The following is a 14,975-nucleotide window of genomic DNA, read 5'->3' as shown; positions in this document are numbered from 1 at the left end:
AATCCTTTATTTAAAGTGTGACTACAGCTTTATAATGGACGTAAAAGAGCAGGTGTCGAAATCCGTCAATAAACCTTGAGACAAAGCGCATTTCACACGAGTCCTGATATGAGCTATAGTTAGAATATTACTAATACCTGCACCGGAAAAGCGCCACAATTGGAAATGCATTGTTAACTGTATCCCGTCCTCCGGGCGTCAATTCCTCGTTGGATCGAAGCCATTACGCTTCTGGTTTCACAAAAGCACGGAGTTTGCCGTCTTCCCCTTGCTCTCACAGCAGATACACTCCATCCTACCTTTCCTCGTGCAAAATTATTTTCACTGGGATCATCTCGACACGGTATCACACGGACCTGACATCCAGAGACGTCTACTCTGACTGCATTATGTCATGTTATATTATCAGACCTGCCAAACTTTACGAGATTTAAAAGTACTCAAGAAATGCTCAGGGATGAAGCGATCTCGGACCCTTTCTTGTTCGCATCACAACTTCATAAGAACTAAGAACCGGACAAAGCGGACCGGGACCTCGCTGCTTTCACATATCACGAAGAAATCGAACCACAAACGGACCCACAAAGGAACCGTATTCGAGTGAGTGAGTACGGTTCGCTTTTGGGTCCTTTTTCGGGGGGGGGGGGGGGGGGGGGGGGGTGTCTTAGATCACTCGGTTTGTTCACATACACAAGCTGAACCGCTCCGAGAGCGTCTGGAGGGCTCCAGTGAACTAGTCTCTCTCCCTCTCTCTCTCTCCTGGTCTGGCTCCCTCGATCCCGGTCTCTCTCTCTCTCTCTCTCTCTCTCTCTCTCTCTCTCTCTCTCTCTCTGTGTGTGTGTGTGTGTGTGTGCACGCACGCACAGGTGCAGTGTGAGGCAATAAAAAGTTACGATCATTACAGTGAATTATTATTAGCCATAACCTGCCCAATGGCCCGGTCAAAAACCAGGCACAACTCCAGCAGCACCATCGAGCCTCATTAACACGCCTCCTAACAGTGTTCGGTTTAACATTTAACCAGGCCCTGTTTACTTTATCTTGTGTGTGTGTGTGTGTGTGTGTGTGTAAGAGAAGAGATAAGAGTACGAAGGCAAATCGCGCTAAAACCTCGCTGCGAGATTATAATCAGTACACGGCTGCGAGCTTCTCTTCTCTTCTCTTCTCTTCCTGTTCGTACGCCGAGATCTGATCCGAGGTCAGGTCTGACTCTCCGTCTTACGTTAGACGATCTGAGAAAACCGACTCCGGGTTTAATCTTTTCGCAGTGCACGAGCATAAATCCGCATATTAATCTTCATAATTAACATGCGATCATAAACTGGCCGAGTCTCCGCGGTCTGTATCCGCATCGCATCCTGGGACGTTCAGAGACGTCTCCGCTACTTCCGTGCTCTCAGCATGTCTCGGTGCTCAGTGCTCGCTGAAGAGAACTACACCGTTTTTTTTTTTAAATTTCTTTTCGTGTTATACCTTATTAAGTGGTACACAAGCCACGACACGTGCTAACCGCAGCAGCAGCACACGGCGCCCCGCCCCCTCGAGCGCCGTTTCTAGAACGATCTTGACGCGGAGTACGACTGACCTGCCCTTCGTGCGGGACGTCACATCAGGCGACACGTTTAAAAGCTCAATTATCTTCACGTGCAGGAATCCTAGCGTGCATCGATACACGAACGCTGGTTTTTCATGAGTCACTGGGGTCCGTTACCACGGTTACCAGGCTACTAACTCTTACAATGCAAAGAGCGTTACTTACTTTGAAGAAGAATTCCTCGTTCCACTTTGGATCCAGCGTCTAAGCGCGCGCACACGTGCGAGACAGAGAGAGAGAGAGAGAGAACGATTAGACGAAGGTGAACAGGAACTGAAGGTTGTCTCGGCGTGCGAGTATAAATCGGCTCTCACCTTTTTGATGGTTTTAGTTTGAAGGCTGACCAGTTCTCCGGTAACGGGGTCGTACAGAGAAAGTCTCGTGTACGGGTCGCTGCAGAGAAGAACGAGAAGAGTCAGAGGAAATCTATACAGCACACACACACACACACACACACTCATGCTTCGGCTGACACGCTCCATACACTCCAACCATCTGAATGATTTTTTTTGTTGTATATAATGATAACGAGTCTTTATTAATCACATATACATTACAGCAGAGTGAAATTCTTGTCTTCGCATATCCCAGCATGTCAGGAAGTTGGGGTCAGAGCGCAGGGTCAGCCATGATACAGCGCCCCCTGGAGCAGAGAGGGTTAAGGGCCTTGCTCAAGGGCTCAACAGTGGCAGCTTGGCAGAGCTGGGGCATGAACCCCCGACCTTCCGATGAGTAACCCAGAACCTTAACCGTTAAACCACCACTGCCCCCTAACCGCTAAACCACCACTGCGCCTAATATGACAGGATAAGTTTTTATAACCCCCCACCCCCACTTCCCGAGTCAAGTAGTACACAGGAACTAAAGTTGCGAAAGAGGAAATGCACCGCACACGTCATGTGAATGATCCGAGGAACTGTCGCTTTACCGCGTTTACCGTACGTCTTATAAATAATTCTACATCTCTGAATCAAAACGAGACTGTAACTAAGTGCACCTTTAAATGCAAAATTTAAAAAAAAAAAAAAAACTAAAAACAAAATACACACACAATTAGTTTCGGAATAAAAAAAATAAAAAGATACTTAAAAATAATAAAATAAACCTAGTGATTCACAATTTTTTTTGATATTTCTCATGTTTTGTATTTAATATTAAAAGCAAAACAAATGCATAAACAAACAAAAAAGTAAATGTTTAATACTTAATAATAATAATAATAATAATAATAATAAAGAATAGAATGTTGTATAAAAATACAGAGAATGTCAAATGGATCACAAGATCATCCCAGTGCATTGCGTAACACAGCGTGGGCCGAGTTTCTACTCTACAGCCTCACGCTCGACCTAAACACACTATAAAAGGTGCTGAAAGCCGTACACACTCGCACGGCTTAAACGCGGCCTCCGGAGCGGGCTACTTGCCCGAAATGTTTTAGCCAGAACGCGTGTGATCCTTTCGGCCGAGGATAAACAGTGTAATACAAATCGGCGTTTCCACATGGCGTTAAAGCTCATCAGTTACTAGTGTGTGCATCCAGCTGGAGTGGGTGTTTACTGTCTGGACCCATGCACACGGCACGAGCACCGAGACGCCCTCAAAGACACCGATACGAACGTCTACTGATAAACGCCGCCCGTTACAGGACGCCGGGGTTCCGCTTTCAGGTCACCGGAGGTCAGGACGGGAAATCGCAAAGCTGACAGTGAATGTTTACGGGCATCACGCAGGAAGTCGAGCGAGCGTAAAACCCAGACTGCAAATCAGATTGGGAGCATGACCCGATTACTCCTCGGCTCTTCTGAACAACGCGCTACAGTACACTGGCTACAGAACGCTGACTTTACACCAATCATCAGCTTATTCAGAGCAGCTGCACTCTTCGTCCACATCTGCTTCACCATGCGCCGCGTCCATATAACTGCACGACGGAGCAGAGGACGCCGCACGATGGAGCAGAGGACGCCGCACGACGGAGCAGAGGACGCCGCACGACGGAGCAGAGGACGCCGCACGATGGAGCAGAGGACGCCGCACGACGGAGCAGAGGACGCCGCACGATGGAGCAGAGGACGCCGCACGGGAGGGAGAGAAAACACTGCAGCTGAAAGTGCTGCAAGAAAGAAAGAAAGAAAGAAAGAAAAAAAACCACTGGAACTTGTGACGTGTGATGTAATTATATTTGTGACGTGTGATGTAATTGTATTTGTGACGTGTGATGTAATTGTATTTGTGACGTGTGATGTAACTTTATTTGTGACGTGTGATGTAACTTTATTTGTGACGTGTGATGTAACTTTATTTGTGACGTGTGATGTAATTGTATTTGTGACGTGTGATGTAACTTTGTGACGTGTGATGTAACTTTATTTGTGACGTGTGATGTAATTGTATGTGACGTGTGATGTAATTGTATGTGACGTGTGATGTAACTTTATTTGTGACGTGTGATGTAATTGTATTTGTGACGTGTGATGTAACTTTATTTGTGACGTGTGATGTAATTGTATTTGTGACGTGTGATGTAATTGTATTTGTGACGTGTGATGTAATTGTATTTGTGACGTGTGATGTAACTTTATTTGTGACGTGTGATGTAACTTTATTTGTGACGTGTGATGTAATTATATTTGTGACGTGTGATGTAACTTTATTTGTGACGTGTGATGTAATTGTATTTGACGTGTGATGTAACTTTATTTGTGACGTGTGATGTAATTATATTTGTGACGTGTGATGTAATTGTATTTGTGACGTGTGATGTAACTTTATTTGTGACGTGTGATGTAACTTTATTTGTGACGTGTGATGTGACGTGTGATGTAACTTTATTTGTGACGTGTGATGTAATTGTATTTGTGACGTGTGATGTAATTGTATTTGTGACGTGTGATGTAATTGTATTTGTGACGTGTGATGTAACTTTATTTGTGACGTGTGATGTAATTGTATTTGTGACGTGTGATGTAATTGTATTTGTGACGTGTGATGTAACTTTATTTGTGACGTGTGATGTAATTGTATTTGTGACGTGTGATGTAATTGTATTTGTGACGTGTGATGTAACTTTATTTGTGACGTGTGATGTAATTGTATTTGTGACGTGTGATGTAATTGTATTTGTGACGTGTGATGTAACTTTATTTGTGACGTGTGATGTAATTGTATTTGTGACGTGTGATGTAACTTTATTTGTGACGTGTGATGTAACTTTATTTGTGACGTGTGATGTAATTGTATTTGTGACGTGACGTGAAGCAGATTTCGAGACGCCGCGTGTTATCACACTACTGAAGCACGCAGGCACGTGTGTGTGTGTGACGACTAATCGCTAAGTCAGCGTCAGGTGATATCGAGTCATCCGAGGATTTCGCGCATCGCGTTCTTAAACTCGTTTAAAGTTATGAAGTTCATTTATTTATAATAAAATAACACCGTTATTCGTTTATTTACCCTATTACAAGATCACAGGTTATTATATAGCATCAGCAGGCTGGCCACTAAGAACAAACTGGGTTTAAAGGTACAGATTTAAAAGTAATGGCACCCGAGCGGCTGAGAACCGACGGCGCAGAACAAGCCGCGCTCGATCACAGCAACACTAGCCGGTCGTGGGCGTCACGTGAGGTCACGTATGCAGAAGAGGGCGGATGGCGAGTTAGTACGGCTGGGCGATACGAGAAAAATATTATATCGCGATACGCGGACGTATCGTATATCGACGATACACCATGCGTATCACGATATATTAATCAGTCCATACGGGATTTCAAATCGTTTTTGGTGATCGTTTTTCCTTTTCTTCGGAAAACTACTCGAACTGGCGAAATCGCAATCGCGCGAAATTGTTCTGTCTTTTGCAGTGATGTTTGTTGGTAAACGAGACCTTTCAGCCGTACTCATGCTCGACGTCACGTGACGCGTCTCGGCCCGAATCTGCGTCGGTTTTCTAAACCTGCGAGTTCCTGTGAATATTGCGGGATTTCTTGCGGAATCTACGATTGCAAAACCGCGAAATCCCGGAGGGACGGATTAACTGAGCTGATAAACCGTCTGCAGAACAGTAGTGAAATAAACAAACAAACAAACAAACAAACTAAAAAACTGTCAAACTGAGCGATGATATGTTTCTTTAACGCCTACAAAGACAAATAAGACTACGTTTTTAAAAAAAATCGACGGCATCCGTTCAGGACGTTTAAATGTGTCATTATTAAAAAACGGAAGAAACACATCACCATAACAACCATCTCAGAAAAGTGTATCGTGTAATCATTTATCACGATATCAATATTATATCGATATATCGCCCAGCCCTAGGAGTTATGCTGCCCTGTGACGCAGCAGTTTGAAAAGATGTGCTTGACTGGTTTCACGTGTCTCAGAGGAATCGCGTGTCCGCCTTCACCCTCCCTGGTATGACGGGAGAGAGCTGGCTGGTGGAGGGTATTGGGGAGAAAAAAATGGGCAGAGGGGGGAAAAAAACCATGAATCCTGCGTGCAGAGCCATAAACATCTGTACAAAACTGATATAAAGTGCTTGCGCAACACCACACACATACATCGCGTAAAACCAGACAGATCCAATATGTCATTTGTAATCCAAGTTCTTAGATCCAGGCTTCCTACTAAGTGTCGTTCTTCAGAGATCTGGAGAAAGCCCTGTGCTGGGACTGGTGGAAGGAGTGAGTCCTCCGTATGCTCACGTGAGATGCGTTCATCATCTGATCCTGGGTTCATGTTGTCAAAACACATGGAGCGAGCAAGAACAAACCAATGAGGAGGATAAACACGGGGGTGGAATAACGTTTCCAAAAGAATAAAACACCGTATCATGTGCTAGAGGGAAATAATCAACGACAGAGCGGTTTTTAAATGAATCGGATGGTGGATGCTGGCTCTAATTATTAAGATAAAAGGTCAAATCTTTTTATCACTAGAGGGGGAAAAAAAACACACTAAACTATTATGACTTTCTTACATAAAAATTGTTACAGAAAAAAAAAAAAGTATGACCAATTTGTTAGTTATAAATGTAGTTAAAAATGTGCTACCTGAAAAAGATTGTTAGCTAAAAAAAAAAATTACAGTAATTCCTTTTTTTTGGATTAATTTGCTTCTTAAAAAAGTTTAGTTAAAAACAATGTTGGGTCTTAAAAATATCTCATATGAATTTGTTCCCATTACCCATATGTGGAAATAAAACACAAAAGCTACCAGCATGAACGTGAGTGCAATTTTGACCGGTTGGTGGCGCTAGAGGGTTTGAGAAGGCGACATGAAATTTGCTGTGGTAACAGTTCAAACTGCCCCCTATTTGTGTGCCAAACTTCAGAACTTTCCTACATACGGTTCTACGTGCTGCCATAGACTCAAGACCTGAAGAAGAAGCAGACTAAGGAATAGAATAGGTACCCCTTAAAATAAATAATAAATAATAATTTGCGTCCCAAACCGTGTACTTGCCTACTATACAGTAGAAATACATGTATATCAGCTACTTTATAGACGGTAAGTACGCGGTTTGGGACGCAGCCCACGGCTTCAAGCAGTCGTCTATTTGCACGTACAGCACGACAAATAATTAACCGCACTTGAAGCTTTCGTAAAATTAAAAATAAAAACACCCAAAACCGTATACGGTTCCATAACGAAGACCAACTGAATGTCGATACGTGAAATTCTGGAGGGAACGTCGGACGGGCGTGTCGTGGTGACGTAATGACGTGTGACGTTAATCCATCTATGTTCTATAACACGTAAAACAGGAACATGAAAGGAGTATTCTAAAAGCGACTCATGTAAACACCTTAATCAGAATATTGTCTTATTCAGAATAAGGTCAATAATTACATTACTGCTGTCCATGTAAACGTCGTCAGTGATCAGAATACGTGAATATATCAGAAAGGAAACTCACCTTGCACCAAGAATATCCTTCTTAGCCAGTCCAATCCCAGCGACGACTTTTACTCTTAAGATCCTGCTTTCGTCCTGTCGGGGGGGGGGGAAGAAACAACAACAACAATAAGCCACAAGAGGATGACTTAAGCTTCCTGAAACATCTGGCAGCAATCCAACGCACTGGGTTTCTCAGTCAGCGAATTGTGCGAGTGTAAACTGGTGATCACTCGCCTCGTGACTCACAACCACAAAACCCGAGTGACCCGAGAGCGAGAAAGTGAACGGCGTCACGATAAAAAAACAAGTCGACTTAACTTATAACTGAAACTAACGCGTTAGTAAACTACTGTAAATGACGTACGCACTCATTTCCTATACACGTAAAGCTGTTACCGCAAAACACACAAAACGGTGCAAGCGATCTCTCGGTAGTGGAGGACGTCGCTATGATACATCACTGATATTACGGTAAAATGATATATCGAACCTGCATACTTTTACACCGCAGCAGCATGGCTGAACAAATCCTGCGTTCTGATTGGTCAGAAGATAACTCATCTAACAGGTTTATATCTAACGCGTTATCGTTTCTACAGTAACCGCTCACGCACAGCGACTCGTAAACGGATTGACGCTGGGTAACGGGTGATACTGACGGATGACGTGACGAATGAGGAGATCATAAGGCGCATGTTGGTTAAACTGATGAAGAAGCTGAGCTGCGCTACAGGAGAGATGATGGATCGACTGCAGGTGGCGTGTGAACAATGGACACTCGGCAGAAACAAACTGTTAGCCCTTATGTCACACACCGGCTAAACGGAGAAGCTCTTTCAGTCACGGATTAACACACCTGCGCTGTACTAAAGAGCGCCATGACGAGTCATTCAGTCACCCCGAGCAGTACTGACCCCCGGGACTTACCCGTACTGTGTACTTCATCATCATCATCATCATCATCATCATCTGTAGTAGTTGTAGTAATAGTAGTAGTGTTAATGCTGCTGTTATCGCTATTATTGTTATTATTATTAGAGATGGCACTGATATGAAACCCAAGTTCACTATTATATTCGGCATGTAAGAGAAATACTAACAAAAAAGACGGAGGGTTTTACAAAAAGCATTTTTTAAAGAAAAAAAAATGTTATAATGCTTAGTTAAAGAAAAAAAAACCCCCCCCATCACCTATGTACAGATATCAGCTGATACTCAAGATATTAAGGTATTATTATTGTTATTATGATGATTATTATTTCTTCTGGAAGTCAATCAATGGATCTTGTACGGTAGCACTACTTGTATTGTTCTCTGCTTGATATATCGCTTGGCTGGTATTCTTCTCATTTGTAAGTGGCTTTGGATAAAAGCGTCTGCTAAGTGAATAAACGTAAATGTAAATGTATTATTATTGAAGTTATCATCATCATCATCGTTATTTCTATTATTATTACTACTACTACCTTATCATCATAATTATCATTTTTTCTATTATTATTACTGTTATTATCAGCATTTCATCATCATCGTTATTCCTATTATTATGATTATTATTAATGTCATCATCAATATCGCAATTCCTATTGTTAATATCTCATCATCATAATTATCACTATTCCTATTATCATCATCATCATCATCATCACTATTCCGATCATTATTACTGTTATTATTATTTAAACTATCCCATGCCATGGTTTTTGCCGAGACTCATTTAAGCGTATTGTTTCCGCAATTCTTCTGCTGGTGTAATGATATAGAGATAAGTTCTAAAAGTTCTGTCTTTTTAAATAAAGGATTTCATTAGATTGTTGGCACAGTGTTTAGAGTATTTGCTTATCTCCCCTTCTCTCTCTCTCTCTCTCTCTCTCTCTCTCTATGGCATGGGAGAGTGTGCATTAGTAAGTACACCCTTTAAAAGGGTGAGATGCTGCGGCTGTAACACCGGATTTGAGGACTCCTGAACCCCAGTGTGTAGTGATCAGGAGTGAAAGAGTTAAAATGGAAGAAGATCCATTCCATCACACCTCCTTCCTGACCAGGTAATATCAGGCATGTAGTTAAGTTTGTGCCCTCTTATTGTTGCTAAGCAGCTATTCAGGTGGATTTCTGGATTAAACGGAGATGATTTAACCCACAGTGCGGGTGACATGATGATGATGATGATGATGATGAAGATGAAGATAAAGATAAAGATAACATGTCGGTTACAGTGTAACATTCAGCTGACGCTCTTTACCTCTTCGACATGAAGTCCTCGGATTTCCGCTACAAGTCCAGCCATGTTATTATTCATATTCCGCCCGAGTGAACACTGATATCCGCAACAAACGCACTAAATAATCCGCCAGAAGCGCGTCACTGTAGCTCCTGCTGTAGCTCGGGTTCAATCTGGGGCTTCAATCATCAGACGTGTCGTAGTAACAACGGTGCCATCTTCTTCTTCCTGTCCTTCCTTCCGCTCGCCACGCCCACTCCCAGTTAACCACGCCCCTTCCTCATACCACGCGCGCTGGACAGGGTTGCCAGTTTGCATCCATCCAACTAAACCTTTTTTCTTTTTCTTTCTTTTTTTAAAATTAAAATTATATATATATATATATATATATATATATATATATATATATATATATATATATATATATATATATATATATATATATATTTTATGGAAGTCTAACCAGTCTGATTTATTTATAATTCTAACTTATTAAAAAATATATATAATATATATAAAATATATATATATATATATATTAATGTGCGTGTTCTCATACCTTATCGTTTCTATAGCAACAGATCATTCACAGGGACTTTTACTGCATATGTTAATAATACACAGATGAGGATGTAAGGTGTGGATTTATATGATGTGGTACGGTGTTAGATATTTAAGTTTATATACGATAATATCAATAGTCATTCACTTATTTATCTTCAGTAAGCGCTTTATACCGATCACGGTCGCTGTGGATCCGGAGAGAACCCCAGTACATCAACACCTACAGTAAGAACACGTTAGCATAGCCAATCCACGTGGATTGGAATGTTTTTGGGAGGAAACCAGAGAACCCGGAGGAAAGCCACAATGACGGTGAGTCTTTTCTAATGCTTCTAATAAATAATTGTTACTAAACTCCAGGGATGTCCAATAAAGTTTCTGTCAAATGATTTCAGTAATCCTCTTCTAAAATATAATCGTCTTGTTGAATTGAAATGAAAGATTGAAAAAAATAATGATCTAGTCTATATTATGCCATTTGGGGCTTAAAACTAAGCGCCATGAAGTCAACTACTGACAAAATGTGTTATGGAAGGCAAATACTGAACATATAATCTCAGTTAAATCCATTTCAGGTCTTGGGTTTAACAATAGAAAATGTGGAAAAGTTCAAAGGTGGCAAATACTTACTGATGGCGCCATCTACTGGCCAAATGCGTGTACATGCACAAAAATAAAAACAAAAACAATTTGGCAGTTACTGACGTGTAGAGTTGATTGAAAGAAAGGTCTGTAAAATCGTTATAAAAGTCACTTTATTAACTGTTTATTAAAATAAACATTAAATGTTATTAAATATTCATTAAATGTAAGAAAAAGTACTTGGAAAATATATTCTAAAATACAATGAAATAAATAAAATGGAGGTTTTAATTCTATTTCTAGGTGATATAACAGCATGAAGGTTGTTAAGACTTTATAGCAAACAAACAAACAAACAAACAAACATATACATAATGCATGAGTCAGTTTAAACCCAGATAGCAAGGTGACATTGATTCAATGTTGAAATTCCATCAGAATCATCATTTTGGTTGAGATTGAATATTCAATACTAAATAATATTGAATCAACGTTGATAATTAATTAGCTTTTCAGTGTTGAAAAGACAAACAGTGAATCAGTGTTGAGTCAGTGTTGATTCAGTGTTGAGAAGACAAACAGTGAATCAGTGTTGATTCAGTGTTGAGAAGACAAACAGTGAATCAGTGTTGATTCAGTGTTGAGAAGACAAACAGTGAATCAGTGTTGATTCAGCGTTGAGAAGACAAACAGTGAATCAGTGTTGATTCAGTGTTGATTCAGTGTTGAGAAGACAAACAGTGAATCAGTGTTGATTCAGTGTTGATTCAGTGTTGAGAAGACAAACAGTGAATCAGTGTTGATTTTCTGGTCAGCTTCATTTCCCCACTGGTGGGGCTTAGATTTAATGTCCCCTCATTCAACACAACGCAAATCAACTGGATGCGTTTCCATGAAATTTAGTGAGCATATTTGTGCTCCTCATAGGATGAATCCTGTTCATTTTGTGACCTCATGACCCTTCCATGTAGTTGAACAAATATTGATATATATTTTGTCCGTCTTGATCTGTTTTTCGTTGTTTCAGTGTGCAAATCTGATAAAAAAATCTCATTTCAAATTTCAACACTGACTCAATGATAATATGGTTGATGCATTAACGTTGATCCAGTATTGATTCAATGTTGATTCAATGTTGATTCAGTGTTGATTCAGTATTGATTCAGTGTTGATTCAGTGTTGATTCAATGTTGATTCAGTGTTAGTCTGCTATCTGGGAATCTAGTGCTGAGTCTTAGCTAAATGAATATTCGTCACTTCTAGAAATAAAAGGATGAAGTATACGTATCAGATGATCTGGTATGCGTAGGAGATTTTTCAGTATTCGGTGTAGGGATTTTGAAAATGACAGTTAATAATATAGTTCTAATAATATATTTATACACAACTTCATCCACTCCCACTGCAGCGATGAAAGGAGACCAGCGGTAGGTACATGGGGCTTGGATTTGGACCTAATAAAAACAAAAACAAAAAAGGATGACATTATATTCTATCCACTATACACAATGTATACATACATATCTGTACTATATTCTCCATTTAAGGCAGTAAAGAACCTGTAACTATCCAAAGAAGTGTGCGTATGAAACGACACCAAATCTATGTTCACCAATGGACAGAAATATTAATAAATTTTCTAATGCGTACAAAACAAAATCACATTAAAGTGAAAAATCAAGCCGTGAGCTAAATAAAAGCGCTTGTGCTAGAGGAATGTTTGTTATTTCAGAGAAAAGGATAGAAATACCTGTACAGCTATTGAAAGTTAAGACTATTCGCTTTATTTGGTGATGGTTTAAACGTGTAGTTTGTTAGACGTTATGTGAAAACTAGAAATGGTTCCATGTAGAACCTTTAAAGAACCGCTGAGGAACACTTCCCCTTCCTAAATGGGCATGTACTAGTCACCTGGCCTCAACAGAAAAAAAAAATGCTATAGCAATAGTTTTAACTGCAGTAAATAATCACACAAAATAATAATAATAATAATAATAATAATAATAATAATAATAATCACAAATTCGAGTGAATTTATAAAGATTTAAGGAGATATAATGATGAGTTGTAATGATGTATTTAATATTTTCTCATGGTTTCACATCAGAACCAGGTCAGAGTTCACTAACGCACTATTTCCCAGTAGCTCACTAGGACACATCCTGGTTTGAACTCACATCTACCGCTTCTGAAGCTTCTTGTTCTCCAGCTCCAGCTCTTTGATTCTCGCTCTGAGCTCCTCAACATCATCCTCTGGGTTCCTCTGTGCTGCTGCTCCTCCATCCTGGCTGTTTGTCATGACCTCGACATAGAGCTGATCAAAATCATCACAGAAATGTCCAAGCTCCTCTTGAGTACCAGACATGGTGATTTTGAAGATGTCGTTTACGCCACGTTTCTTAGTCATCTGAAAAGACAGGTTGGTTGTGATCCTGCTCAGAATCACCCTCGTCCACTCCCCAGGGTTAGTTGGCCTCAAGAGGACCATATGCAGTCTGCCTTGGCAATATATTCTAAACAGAACATCTGGGTTTTCACGAAGAGTTCTCGCTATGTGCGCTTTTTTCTCTTGTTCAGTCATTTCACCTGGGTCTACTCCCTCGTACATGTCCCTCACCCGATTCTCTGCCATGTTCCTCCTTTCAGCAGGCTCACTGAGATCTCAGGCTTTTAATGGAAAAATGTTGCGCAACTTCATGAGGAGGGAGGAAAGGAAAACGAAACTCAGTGGACTCGACATGTCACATGATCTTAAAGGGGAAAATCGTTATGACTATTACAGGAGACTTTTTTTTTTTTTTTAATACATGTGATTATCTGTTCCGACTTGGAAAAGAAATAAAGGTACATTTCAACATGTTATCACCCCAAATTGCATATGTGAAATGATGAAGAATATTCCCCTGAGAAATCACCTGAAAAATAAAAACACACACCCTACTTGTGGAACAGGAGAGGGTGGGGTAAGATGAGCCGTTTTTGTGAGACAGAAATGAAACTAATGCAAGTTCTGGATGTGTCCAGGATTCCAAGTCCAGGAGAACCTTTCCCAGTCCCACAAAGAACCAGGTTTACTTGAACCTGCTTCAAGGGATGATACCTTGAAGACCCAATACACTGCTCTGAAGAACCTATAATAAACCCTAAAGAACTTCTTTAATCTCCAAAGAACCATACAGATCAACTCAAGAACCCTATACAGTGCAATAAAAATGGTTCTTGACTAGAAGAAGGTTCTTTGCAGAACCCACGATGGTGTAATGAACCATTAAAGAACCTTTATTTTTAAGAGTGTAGGGGTAAGTGGATCCAGCTACAGGGTGAGTTCAGCCATCTGAATAAACAGTTTGAACGATTGTATTAACCAGATATTAAATAGACAACTCTAAATATAATTATTAATAATTAAACCGCCACCACCCTCCATTCTGCTGATATTATTGGTGTTCATGAAATAAATATTACAACTAATTTGTCTACAGTCTCTAGGATTACGAAACAGATGTGGAAGTTTTCAATCTAATGAAATCTCGATTATTTTGAGGAACATCAAAATTTATGAACATACTCTCTCTCTCTCTCTCTCTCTCTCTGTGTGTATATATACACACACACACACATATATATATATACATATACATACATACATATATATATATATATATATATATATATATATATATATATATATATATATATATATATATATAGTATATTTGTAGTTTATATATATATTTACAGCATAAGTTCTCACAACCGGTGGGAAAGACCGAAATGTCGAATATTAAAGCAAATTTACAGTAAGTATCCAGTAAGTGTGATCCAGTAAGTGCATTACATGATTAAAACAATGCTCTTATGTATCTCTAATCATTTCCAGATAAAAGGATCCAACATCATGCTTCTCCTCTTCACCAGGTTACTGACCCTGTTGTAGAGCTGAACACAGTCTGCCTAGATACCTTCAAAAAATCATACACAGAAATATTGTACAAACCTGCTCGAAGCCCGTTCACTCTTTACGCTGAGAAGCTAAATATTCATACAATGATTCATTAAATGATCCGTTAAATGATTCATTAAATGATCCGTTAAGTGATTCATTAAATG

General features: G+C 40.0%; 1 protein-coding gene and 1 long non-coding RNA gene across 2 annotated transcripts in view; both read right to left on the bottom strand.

The window, feature by feature from the left end:
* nedd4a (NEDD4 E3 ubiquitin protein ligase a) overlaps positions 1 to 10,051 on the bottom strand; it is a 44,517-nt gene extending 34,466 nt beyond the window's left edge. The window contains exons 1-4 of the mRNA XM_053623718.1: positions 9,741 to 10,051; positions 7,518 to 7,591; positions 1,909 to 1,987; positions 1,760 to 1,798 (exon numbers count right to left, since the gene is read on the bottom strand). Coding sequence (XP_053479693.1) covers positions 1,760 to 1,798; positions 1,909 to 1,987; positions 7,518 to 7,591; positions 9,741 to 9,797 — 249 coding nt within the window. The 5' untranslated portion in view covers positions 9,798 to 10,051. The remainder of the gene's footprint in view (positions 1 to 1,759; positions 1,799 to 1,908; positions 1,988 to 7,517; positions 7,592 to 9,740) is intronic.
* Positions 10,052 to 11,021: 970 nt separating this feature from the next.
* On the bottom strand, positions 11,022 to 13,583 carry LOC128607090 (uncharacterized). The gene is made up of 2 exons (XR_008385797.1): positions 13,043 to 13,583; positions 11,022 to 12,319 (listed from the first exon to the last, which is right to left on the bottom strand). It is a non-coding gene; the product is annotated as an uncharacterized LOC128607090 (long non-coding RNA).
* Positions 13,584 to 14,975: the final 1,392 nt, after the last annotated feature.

Source organism: Ictalurus furcatus, chromosome 4, assembly GCF_023375685.1.
Source record: "Ictalurus furcatus strain D&B chromosome 4, Billie_1.0, whole genome shotgun sequence".
Classification (NCBI taxonomy): domain Eukaryota; kingdom Metazoa; phylum Chordata; class Actinopteri; order Siluriformes; family Ictaluridae; genus Ictalurus; species Ictalurus furcatus.
This window is presented reverse-complemented; position numbering and strand designations above follow the sequence as displayed.